The sequence below is a fragment of the Thamnophis sirtalis genome, unplaced genomic scaffold (genome assembly GCF_051295495.1).
Source record: "Thamnophis sirtalis isolate CommonGarterSnake01/CBP01778 unplaced genomic scaffold, rThaSir2_p1.2 scaffold_4, whole genome shotgun sequence".
Taxonomy (NCBI): Eukaryota; Metazoa; Chordata; class Lepidosauria; order Squamata; family Natricidae; genus Thamnophis; species Thamnophis sirtalis.
The window spans coordinates 127,441,586-127,454,500 of record NW_028261384.1 but is presented as its reverse complement, the minus strand read 5'-3'; the positions used below and the strand labels follow the sequence as shown (position 1 = coordinate 127,454,500).

At 39.2% G+C, this 12,915-nt stretch overlaps 1 protein-coding gene across 1 annotated transcript; it reads right to left on the bottom strand.

The window, feature by feature from the left end:
* Positions 1 to 2,828: 2,828 nt before the first annotated feature.
* LOC148046466 (vomeronasal type-2 receptor 26-like) lies at positions 2,829 to 11,550 on the bottom strand. The gene is made up of 6 exons (XM_087714759.1): positions 11,333 to 11,550; positions 10,520 to 10,805; positions 9,260 to 10,111; positions 4,471 to 4,698; positions 3,804 to 3,930; positions 2,829 to 3,727 (listed from the first exon to the last, which is right to left on the bottom strand). Exons 1-6 carry the CDS (start codon positions 11,548 to 11,550, stop codon positions 2,829 to 2,831), a joined length of 2,610 nt encoding a protein of 869 aa, XP_087570885.1.
* Positions 11,551 to 12,915: the final 1,365 nt, after the last annotated feature.

Genomic DNA, 12,915 nt, shown 5'->3' with positions numbered 1-12,915 from the left:
GGGGCGGGGCCCAAAAATTACTGAAAGCCCTAGTTCTCATTGGTTCTCCATTCCCATCGGGGGACGGTTACAACTTTTTGCTGACTGGTGGGCTGAGATTACCTCAGATGAATTAGGCATAACCATTTACACCCTGGAGTCCCATGACTTCTCTATAAACAGGGAGAATACCCATTTTGAACCCACCACCCGAATATTACACCTAGGGGTATGGATTGATTCCATCTCAGGTCAGTTGTTTCATTAGGTCTGGCTTAGCTCTAGAATTCCTCTCCACTCCCCTGAGTTTCTTTATTCGTTGCCCGATGTCCCATAACCCGGACAGACAAGCCCTCATGAATTCAGCTATACAACATCTCTTGGACATCAAGGCAATTCAACTGGTTCCAGAGGACCAATTACATCAAGGGTTTTATTCTATTTTGTTTGTCGTCCCTAAGGCCTTTGGGGGTTGGAGAGCAATTCTAGACCTAAAGCACTTAAACCGGCATTTAAAATACCGCAGGTTTAAGATGCACTCCATACAATCCATTCCGGCAGGGGTGTGGGAGGGTGACCACCTGGCGTCAATTGATCTGATGGAGGCCTACCTCCACATCCCAATTAGGCCCGATCACCAGAAATTTCCAAGGTTCTGTTATGGGAGCATAATTATCAGTATATGGCCTTGCCATTTGGCCTCTCGTCTGCCCCCCAGGCATTCACTAAAGTTCTGGCAGCATTAGCAGCACATCTGAGGCTTCAGCCAGTGCATATCCAATGCTACCTTGATGACAATCCAGGTTGCTATCTGGAGCAAGGCGAGACCTTGACATAACCATTTACACCCTGGAGTCCCATGGCTTCTCTATAAACAGGGAGAAAAGCCATCTTGAACCCACCACCCGGATATTACACCTAGGGGTATGGATTGATTCCATCTCAGGTCAGGTGTTTCTGTTGAGGGATAGACAGGAAAGCATTAGACAACTGGTTGGGAAGGTACTGAGTCAGTGCAGGGTCTCTCTGGCCATATTATCCCACCTGCTGGGGAAACTAGTGTTGGCTATTAACATTGTGCCTTGAACACGTCTCCACAGTAGGGACATTTAGTGGTTTCTCTTACCATTCCAGAGGGCTCGCAGGAGTACATCACTACTGAAGGTCACCATGTCAGGCCTGCAGTGGTTCCTTTAAGAATCTTTGGCCTGCCACACTCTTATTAAGGGGGGGATTTAGCAAAGGGTAGAATGTGTTGTTTTCAAAATAAAAAATTCCATCCTAGAAGCTCAAAGTCATCTTTTGTCTCCCAAATCTTTACACCTGACTGGAAGCAGTTAGGGGTAGACGCCAGCATGGAAGAAGAAGATTGGACCATGTGATGGACTGTGGGTGTGGGGGCAAGATCATGAACTTTTAACTGGGTGGGATTCTGATGTAACTTCCAGAGTTGGAATCCCCACAGCTATGTGCCAACATGCCTGTTTTATTAAATTGGAACTTTAAGCATTGTTTTGCCTTCGACTTTGATTTGAATCTACATGTATTTGGAATGCTAACATGCCATTCCTCTGCTCTCTCCATTGGTGAGAGAATAAGGATAAGGTTCCCTATGTTGAAGCTTGTTCCAAAGAAATGACTAGCACAAGTATTAAAAGACACCAATACTGTAATATCAAATATAATATTTGTAATATCAAATCAAATATAAGCATCAGCACACTGCCAGAAACAAACCAACTAATATACAGCACAGTTCCAGTTATAACTAGGATGCAAAATGAAACATCAGGCTGGAAAATAAGATTAGCAAGCCGAGATTTATTTATTATTAAATGCCTATGCCATCCATTTTCCCAAGATGACCCTACACAATTTATATTCCAATGATTAAAATATGATAAAGAGTCCTGAAATAACAAAAATGCACATATTTAAAATTCTGTTAAAATTCAGTTAACCAACTGAATTTTGTTAGAGAAGAGTAAGGTATGAATGAGGAGGAGGTAGCAAGAAATTAATCACCTCAGCAGTCATGATATTCTGAAGTACAGGAGCCACAGCAGAAAATACGGTACTCTTCTCCTGTACCCTATAAGTCAAAATTCCTTGACCAATGGGATCCAGAGCATCACTCGTGTGCCAGCATGCATAAACAGTTAAACCCACTGGAGGTCATCAACTGGCCCATAGAATAACTGTGTCCCTCTTATTCAAGTGCTGCAAAACTATTGAGATTTATGACCATTGAACTTCCAGTTCTACACAGTTATTCAAGTATTGCAAAACTCTTATCTACTCAAACAGACTTATGACCATGAAACATGCTGTCCTAAACAGTCATCATGCTCAATTGAATCTCTTAAAAGGAGACCATTATGCAAATTGGATACTATTGGACTTTTGATTGAATTTTTTTGAATTTACTAAAATTATTTTTTTTGCCAGAGATTTCTCTTGTCTTTTCTATTGAGAAAAAGGCATATGTCCAGGTTTTGAAATTACCCCATGTTTTGTAGCCCAATATAAGAGGGAATTCCCTCTGTCCAATTTCTTCAGAAAAAAATCATAGATTTTTTCCACATTTAAACAAATTCTTACACATATTTGACTGCACTTCTTTTTACACATTCTACTGTATATGAATTAAGATGACCAGTAAAGACAAATTGACAATTCACATTTAATCAATACATTTACTCAGGACTCACCATAACATACTAAAATAAATTTAAAAATCAATATCAAAATATGTCAATATATTAATTTGTGATGTAATTTATGTTTTATAGAGTTATTTGTTCTCCAAAATGCAGATATAAAATATCTCAGGCAAACATAAAGATTTCTTAAAACTTTCTCTTCATGAGCTGGTGTTTATCGTTCAGTTCAGGTCTCATCACAATGATAAAACACTTGGGAAGAAAGATGCACACCAATAAGCCAGCACTGGAGGAGATCATAGAGAAGATCTCCACAGCCAAGGTATATTTTCCCCTTGTGCTTAGATAGGTTGGAATAAAACACAACCAAACACTGCAGAAGACCAACATGCTGAAGGTGATGAATTTAGCTTCATTGAAACTGTCAGGTAAATTCCTAGCTAGAAAAGCAGCAGAGAAGCTAAGGAGAGCAAGAAAACCCATGAAGCCCAAAACACAGTAGAACATGACAGAGTCTTCATTGCACTCAAGGATGACTTCTTCAGACATTGTCTCTGCATCAATATCTGGATATGGTGGGGATTTTATCAGCCATGCAGCACAAATACATATTTGAACAAGGGAACAGGATAATAGAATGAAACTGACCATCTTTCCCCCCACCCATTTCCTCAGACTGGAACCAGGTTTGGTAGCCATGAATGCTAGAACCACAAGAAAGGTTTTGGCCAATATACATGAAACCGCCACAGAAAAAATGAGGCCAAAAGCTGGTTGTCGAAAGAGACACACAATCGTATTGGGTCTCCCAACAAATAGAAAGACACAAAGGAAAGAGAGGAGAAGAGAAACTAGGAGTGTATAAGTGAGATTCCGGTTGTTGGCTTTGATGATGGGAGTGTCTTTGTGTTTCATGAAGATTGTGATTACCAATGTTGTCATTAAAGAAAAGCAAAGAGAAAGACCAGTCAGACTGATCCCCAAAGGTTCTTCATAGGACAAAAAGGTGATCCGCTTTGGAATGCACATATTTTTACCAGGATTTGGATATTGACCTTCTGGACATGGAGAGCAGTCATCTAGGTCTTAAATAAGAATTCAAGTAAGTTGATAAAAAATCATAATGTTGGCTTGATCCCAGTATATTTGGAAATTTTCTACCTTTTTCCTTTGATATTTTCCCCTCTGGACATAAATGGCAATCATAGCAACAAAACAACTTCCCCTCTTTCTTGGACTTGCTGTATCCTGTCTCACAAGGATTGTTACACAAAGATAAAGGTAATTCCTATCAATGAATGAAGAAGAATATTTTAAGATACAGAGGGGAAAGACTATGCTTGGAGAGTTACTGTGAGATTAAAAATGAAGTAGCAGGATAACATAATTTTAGATGTAATAGCTCTGAAATTATAATTAAATAAATATGTGTAGCCTGCATTTAGATAAAAAAAACTGACCTGATTAAAGTCAACTGGCCATGTGATAGAATCATCATCTCTCTTCAAAGACAATTTCGGTGCTAGTTAGTTAAAGTTGGTTTTCTCAACTTCTGAATTTTGATGCCTGCAAACTGACAAGATCTACTGTGTTGGTTTGCAGCTTTTACTTAAAAAACCTAAAAACCATTGCTCAAGATTAACAGGCAGCCGGGAAAATATATTTTCTAATATTCAATAGCAATTGCTAGAAAAGTTTTAAAAAATCTTACTGATATCTTTCCTTTAAAAGAAAAGTTGTGCTAGATTAGTCAGAAATGATACTGTGACACTTTCATCAATAAATATATTTAAAGGAAGGCAAAGAAATTTAGATTCAAAAAACTGACCTGATTAAAGTCAACTGGCCATGTGATGGAATCTACAGAAATATTGAATAACTTGTCTGCTGGAGCTGTGGGATCTATGACTCCAACTTTGACCCTAGCAAAGGATTGGTTTGGGAATGTGATCCAGTTGATAACATCAAATCCACCAATGAACTCTCCATTTTTATCAAAGGAGATCTGTTCACCCACACTGTTGTTGAATCTGACACTTCTCAGGAATGAATGAACCTGAAACACAGAGGCAATCAGAGAAGAACAAATCGAAGGAGGGAGAAGTAATTCATGTATTCAAAACATGCATATGTTAATTAAATAATTTTTCTTTCAACAAAGACTCTATAAAAAACCCTTTTTTGGAGGCCAGTATCAAATAAATAACATAACAATGATTCTAAAATAGTGGTAGAGATTACATATCAGATTTCTAAAATAAAAATAACATAGAATTGCAAACCCTACCTGAACCGGGAATCCCTCACAACAGTCACTCGGGCCCTTGTGACCTCTAGGCTGGAATACTGCAATGTGCTCTACATGGGGCTGCCCTTGAAGAGCATCCGGCGACTTCAGCTAGTCCAGAACGCAGCCGCGCGAGTGATTGTGGGTGCACCTCGGTTCACCCACATAACACCTATCCTCCGCGAGCTGCGCTGGCTACCTGTTGATCTCCGGGTGCGCTTCAAGGTGCTACTTGTCACTCATAAAGCCCTTCATGGTAGTGGGTCTGCGTACTTGAGAGACCGCCTCCTGCCAATTACCTCCCTGCGACCAATTAGATCACATAGATTAGGCCTCCTCCGAGTTCCATCTGCCAGTCAGTGCTGACTGGCAACTACACGGAGGAGAGCCTTTTCAGTAGTAGCTCCGACCCTTTGGAACGATCTCCCCGTGGAGATTCGTACCCTCACCACCATCCAGACCTTCCGCACAGCCCTTAAGACCTGGCTAGCCCATCAGGCCTGGGGACAAAGATAACTGTCCCCACCCGAATGATGAATGAATGTTGCTTACTATTTTACTTCTATGTATTGTTTGTGTCTATTTTCTGTATACCCCCCCCCCTCATTTTATGTAAGCCGCCCTGAGTCCCCTCAGGGAAAAGGGCGGCCTATAAGTATTAATAAATACTCAAATACTCAAATACTCAAAGTAAACAACTAGCAAAAAATAAAATAAAATAAAGTTCTGTGGTATAATTGCAAAAGCTACTTAACCAGATCACTTCTAACAAATACTAGGATGTATAAAAGTACCATATGATTGCACTGATTTCACACACTACAAGGTTATCTTCAAAATGCTACAAGTTAGGTTTCAGCAGTAAATGAACCCAGAACTAAGAAGTACAAATGATTTTTTGAAAAGGCAGAGGAACTGGAGATCAAATTTCCTGTATTTGCTGGGTTATGAGAAAGCAACGTAATTCCAGAAAACCATCTACTCCTGCTTCATTGACCATGCTAACGCCTTTGATTATGTGGATCGCAACAATTTGTGGAAAGTTCTTAAAGTATTGGGTGTACCTGACCACCATAACTGTCACCTGAGAAAGCTAATGTCACCTATGCCTGATTCACCTTGGAATCTCAAAGGCTTCCTGCTATCAAAAGCAGGCAGAGGTGGGGAGTACGAAAGGGTAATAAAGCTGTGTTTCTAGGTCAGTTGTTCCCAAAGTGGGCGGTACTACTCCTAGGGGGCAGTGGGATGACTTAGGGGAGAGCTAAGAGGCAAAGGAGGTGGCAGAGGAATGCTGGAGGTGGCCCTCTCGCAGGGCGCAATTCTGCCTGGGGTTCTGTTGGTTGGGAGTCAGCTGAGCACTTCCGGCAGGGATGAAATTCAGTCTAATGTCCTAAAGACTGGAAGGATTTTTCGCTCGCTTCCTTGCTCATTCAGGAGGCATGCAATAATGTCAGGCTGGGGGGAGGCAAAGGGGGGGGCAGAGAAAGAAGAGAAGAGCCTATTGCCTGCATTTCTCCTCTGATACGATTCTGTGTGTTCTGTGCACAGAGAAGAGATGTGGGATTTTATAAATGGCTTTACTTCTGACTCCCTTTCCGGGGCTGCGCTGCGAGCCGCCTCTGTGAGGATTACGCCATGCAGTCCCTGTACAATGGAGCCAGCCCCCCAATCCCTCTTGCACCCGCTCCACACGGACGCGCCACTCTCGCCTATCTCTACCCCTTCTACCTTAGAAATGCAACACAGGTAAACATGCGGTGGGTGGGGAGAGAGAGGCTAGGCCCCCTCTGCCTCCTCGCTCCATTCGTAGAGGTGGCCTTAAAAAGCAAGGAGTGGGAGAAAGGGCACTTGGGGTGGTTTCTCAAACTTTGAGTTGCAAAGTAATCTCATTGAAGGCTGAAATATAGGAGAGGTTGTGGAAAAGAGATAAGCATTTCCAACATATACTGTTTTTAAAAAAGTAAATTAAAAAGTGGTCTAATTACCGTCTAAAGTTGGATATTGTCACATACAGGAAAAAGCAAAGAAAAACAAAATTATGATAGAACAACGTCCCATATTTGAAGAAAATGCTGTCTAAATGTTCCAGTATGTCAAACAAGATGTTTTATAACCAAATCGAGTCAAAACACTGCAGTTTATTTTAATAAAGTGCCCTTCCTATCTTGATATTTATGCACAGTGAGACCTTTGTCACGGATAAATCTGGATAATGGCATCACTCTTATCTTGTATGAATATACATGAGCTGCAAGGCTTGTATTTTGCCATAGTATCATCTACAGCTCTATAAGTACTACTAGGGTTTTGAACAGCTGCTGGGCACCAATATATTGAGGAATACAGAAAGACTGATTGTGGGGCAGTCTAATGAGCATTTCTGAAATTTCGTCTTCCTTCTCTACCCTCACCCCACCCTGTTATTTTGAAAAAAAAACAAAAGGCAGCAGTGTGTGTGTGAGTGATCAAGCATGTACTGTATTACACAGAATTTACTGAACAGTGAAGCAGTTACTAAATTTTACTGAGTTTACTAAGTTACTAGTTACTAAGGTTCTTGATAACTGACTATCAGACTTTGAAAACCTGGTATCACTGAATCATGTTCAACAATTTTGTTGAATCAACATTAACTAAAAATGTTTTTAAATTAGATTTTGAATAAATGTGCAATTAATTATTTTGAATTTTACTGTTACTATCTTCCTTCCGTTGTGCAAACCGCCCAATCACATGACACCCCTCCCCAGCCATGCCCACCAAGTCATGCCTACAGAACCGGTAGTAAAAAATAATAATTCCACCACTGGGTAGGGGGCTCTGGGGATCAGTTTGTAACACCAAGGGGGCGGTGAACTGAAAAAGTTTGGAAACCACTGTTCTAGGTGATGGGGAATTGGGAGAGGGAATGAAAGGTGATAAAGACAGGACAGCCAGATCTTGTCTGTACCAGCATCCCAAGGCTAAGCTTGAGAAATATGTGGATTATCTGCAAATATTTCAATATTATCAAAATATCTTTGTGAGATCTGGTTGGCTGGGAAGAGATTGATCATAGTGATAGAGGAAGAATGGTCTGTGGATGAAGCTTTTTTGTATCTTGCAAGCACAGGAGAATTCAGAGCTGGCTTCACATTACTTCAACCAACACCTTTAATAAAAGAACCCTTTGCTTTAACAAAATGGAATGGAGGGTCTTTCTTTCCTAAGGGATCAGATTGGGGCCCATCAGAACCAACAGTTAGAAACAGATATGGAATTATTGATTGCTTCTAAATAGGGTAAGTACAACAAGGCTATATAATGTCACCTTGTTTATTTAAATTACATGGAAAGTGCATCTTGTGAAATGCCAAGCTGGATGAATCACAAGTCAGAAGTAGGATTGCTCGGAGAAATATCAACAACCTCAGATATGCAGACGATACCACTCTAATGACAGAAAGTGGAAAAAGAACTAAAAGTCTCTTGATGAGTTAAAAGAGTGCAAAATATGTTTGAAATGCCCTGTTAAAAAAACTAAGAATATGGTATCTGGTTCCATCACTTCATAGCAAATAAAAGTAAAATAAGTTAAATCAGTGGCATTTGTTCACATTTGCAAACGGGTTGGGAAAGTAAGTGAATCTGGATGGTTGGATAATGTCATTAGCACAACAAACTTTAATTCTGGAAGTCAGTGGAGGACAGTTGGGTCTGGGCTGCTATGGTTCATGGGGTTGAAAAAGAACATGAGCTTAGAACAGTGGTTAGAATGCAGTACTGCAGGCTACTTCTGCTGACTGCTGGCTGCCTGCAGTTCGACAGTTCTATTTTCACCGGCTCAAGGATCACTCAGTCTTCCATTCTACCAAGGTTTGTAAAATGAGGACCTGAATTTCGGGGGGCAATATGCAACATGTTGACTCTGTAAACTGCTTAGTGAGGGCTGTAAAACACTGTGAAGTGGTTTAAGTGCAAAGTTAATTTCATCTTCTAATGAATTTTGTAGAATGCCATACACAAATTTAATAACATTATCATTAGTTAATCCAGTATTACATCTCGCTTTTTGATTTTCAGACATCAATATCCCTGAAGAATAATATTTGCTAGAGTTTATGGACACCTATTGCAACTGAATATATGGTAGTTTCTGTACCACTCTGCTTACAGACTTACCTGCCACCATAGTTGATTGTGAAAATATTTCCTTCTTTCTTTCATCATTGTTGTTTCTCTATATCTCACATTTCTATATCTCACCTAGTGCTCAAAAAATTATTGTTCACTAATTTTTATGGATACATCTTGCGATTGCATATATGGTGGTTCTCCACCACAAACTTACCTGCCACCACACTTGATCATAAAACTGTTTCCTCCTTTCTTTCACAATTACTGTTTCTCTGGATTTGTATATATGCAGAGATTGCAAAGCATGTGCCACAGCATAGCCTGCATTGTAAATATTGTAACTTTGGCCATTCATTAATGTTTCAAACACAGATGTGGGAAGGCTGTCAAGCCTCTCCTGTCCAGTACATTTCTTCTCAGAGTTCTCAGTTTTTGAGTTTGAAAAGAAGCAATCAAATGCCTGTTCCCAAAAATCTTTTCGAAAAAAATCATGCTCGTTGTTGTTTGGATTCACGTTTTGAATAAATTCTTGGAAATCCCGGACCACCCTTGTGTGAACTGCAAAGGATAAAGCACCATGTAGAAAATGGATATCCCAAGATTTTTGAAAGGTAACTGAGGTGTAATCTGTCTGAGCTGTTATAAGCCAGATCTTATTCTTCTTTGGTACATCCTCCACCTCTGAAAACTGAAGGAAACTTCTCAGAGTTGATAAGGACTGAGTTTCACCATATAAGATTATCACATTGGCTGTGCTGTTCATGAGAACATGGTATATATGTAATCCTTCATCTATGAGATCAGTAAAATCACTGTAAACAGCTACGTTTGGTAACTCTGCTATGAATTCAATGCAGATGCCATGTTCCGAAAATGTGGGAAGCACCTCCTGGAGGAATTTCTCTCCTTTCTCATCTTTTACTATAAGGATTCCAATCCAGATCCATCTAAAATACAGCAATAACTGCAGGAGGCCCTTGCGTTGGTGGGATTCATTCGGCAACATTTGTTGGAAGAAAACCGCTTGAGTCTCTTTATTCATGACTGGAGCAGAGCCATATATCAACTGCAGAAAGGTAAACATATGCAATGGCAAAAGTCTATGTGAGCCTCTGAAAATGTGTAGATTTCATTTGAGTATTTTGTTATTTTTATATACTGAAACATTATGCAACTCTTTCTGTTAATTAGGAAATAACAACCAAGATGTCTCTCTTGATGTATCAGTAAATACATTTTTGTGGAATTTATTGTGAATGTTTCAAATTTGAGCCTTTCTTCAGTGTCTGGAATTTACTATGTCAAATAGCTTTCACCATCTGTATGTCTCATGATTACTCATGCTATTATGCCAACTTTATCAAGGAAAATAATATCTACTTATACAAAAGGTCTCTTCTTTTTACAGTGAGAAGCATATAGATGTTTAGGGAGTTATGACAGAATGAGAGTGTATATCTACATCAATTCTTACCTGAGGAACTTTATAGATGCACAGCACACTTGCCATGTGAAGAGAGGTGTCAGGTCCCCCAATAACTGCAGCCAAAGTATTTGTGATCCCACACTTGTAGTTAGGGATGAATTTTCCCTGAGTGAAAGGTAGAACCATTGAGGCAAAGTAAGTCCAGCTTGGACTAAAATTGCTGTTAAAAATGTGGAAGCCCAGCGTGATGTTGGTTAGGATCTGGGGATTTTCATTAATCTGTTTTATAGTAAATGCTAAAGTCAGGATATGCTGGTAATTCTGAAAAACTGTTCTGTAAAACAATTTTAAAAAATACATTAAGAGAGATCTGTTTCACATTATGTGCCTTGCAAACCTTCAATACAGCATATTTTGTTGAATGTGTTCAATAATTCATATTTCTGTGTTATAGCATGTGAGAATGTCCCATACCAAAGCACAGCTTTAAAGAATAGCGTATAAACAGAATGAAATTGCTGCATTTTGGTACCAGAAATATCAATGAGAAAACTTATCATGGGAAATATGTGCTTCTCCTTTCTTAACTGCTGTGACAGCTTCATTAATGTAGCCATACATATCTGTAAAGTAAGAGATATTTAGACGCAATTTTTTACAAATACGAATTGCATCTCTATTTCATCTTTTTCAACTCTACCTGGAAAGTGAAGTGAAATATAACTTTACTTAAAATAAACATAGATATCCTGTTTTAGAAATTCCTTTCTGGAGTTTTTGCCATTGGAAGAAAATTTTTCAAGCCTCAGGTGATTTACCAGCAAAGTTATGAACTTGACAATAAATTTATGATATACTTACATAATTCCACTATGAAAACTCTGAGAAGGATCTTGAAGGAAATCAATGGGATCAGAAGATTCAAGGAATGCAGAAATAATGCCAGCAATATTAATGTCTCCAAACTGATGATAGGTGTGACGAATAGGAAGAGGCTCCTGCAAGTCACATTGGAGGCTAGGATTCTTGCACACCACTTCAGGCAATACTATTAACAGCAACTCCACAAATACTAACATCTTCCATGAGTGCCTTCTTTCTGTGTACAAATACCTTTGTCTGCAACAAGATCTTTGAAGTAGATCAGACTGATATGCTTTCTGCAGATGTTTTTCAGACAAAACTAGAGAGAGCAACATACTATCAAAACAACTCACAGAGCTTTGGGGCTCCCAGCCATAGGTTGGAATAGGATGGAGATAATAAATACCATTATGGAATGTCTGTTGCTCCTATTTTCATGGAGTCCCATAAGATTTGGAAGAGAAAACTGACTAATTTAATAATGATAGTAAGACAGTTACATATGTTAAAAACTTCAAAACATGTGAGGACTTTCAGAGGCAGGAACACATGAGCCACAAGACAAAAAAATAAAATAATTATATCCATAAAGAGAAATAGAGATATAAATATATGTACACTATATTGCCAAAAGTATTCGCTCACAACTGCTTCTGATTATATTGATGGGTGAGTGAATACTTTTGGCAATATAGTGTATGTGTAAGGGCATCGTTGTTCTATTCTCTTCTGTTCTATTCTATTCTATTCTATTCTATTCTATTCCTTTCCTGTCCAGTTCAGTCCTGTCCTGTACTGTCCTGTCCTGTCCTGTCCAGACATGAGCTACAAGACAAAAAATATAGCAGTAGACTTAATAGCAGTAGACTTATATACCGCTTCATAGGCCTTTCAGGCCTCTCTAAGCGGTTTACAGAGAGTCAGCATATTGCCCCCAACAATCTGGGTCCTCATTTTACCCACCTCGGAAGGATGGAAGGCTGAGTCAACCCTGAGCCGGTGAGATTTGAACCGCTGACCTGCTGATCTAGCAGTAGCCTGCAGTGCTGCATTTAACCACTGCGCCACCTTGGCTCTTAAAATAAAATTATTAGATCCATAAAGTGAAATAGAGATGCAAATATGTGCATGTGTAAGGGCATTTCTGTAATTCTATTCTATTCCATTCCATTCTAAAAATATTAAGGCTGCCTGTTTCTCTTTATGATATTGTAAGCATTCAATAATGTTTAACACAATCTTCAAAATATCTCTTTCTGGCAGAAAGCGCTCTTGGTCTTCATGTATAGACCTAATCTTCTTTAGTCTTTCTGCCCAAATGGCAGCACAAAGTTTGTAGTCCTTGTTTCATAATAAAATTAGTCTACAATTCTTAGGTATATAAATATCTGTAAACTCTTCTTTAATCTTTCTGCCATATTTGCAGGAAAGAATTTGTAATCCTTGTTTAATAATGAAATTGGTCGACAATTCTTTGTCTTTTTAACATCTTGACCCTCCTTGGGTAGCAACACAATGTTGGCTTCTTTCCATGTCTGGTGTATCTTTCCCTCCTGTAGTATATTATTTATTGTGTCCTT

What these genes read in the sequence shown, in the direction of transcription:
- LOC148046466 (XM_087714759.1), bottom strand. Translation starts at nt 11,550, where the DNA reads ATGTTAGTATTTGTGGAGTTGCTGTTAATAGTATTGCCTGAAGTGGTG. An exon ending in AGTTTTCATAGTGGAATTAT is followed by an intron (nt 10,806 to 11,332) that starts GTAAGTATATCA and finishes ATTGTTTTACAG; the next exon opens with AACAGTTTTTCAGAATTACC. An exon ending in ATGATCAAGTGTGGTGGCAG is followed by an intron (nt 4,699 to 9,259) that starts GTAAGTTTGTGG and finishes TCTGTGTTTCAG; the next exon opens with GTTCATTCATTCCTGAGAAG.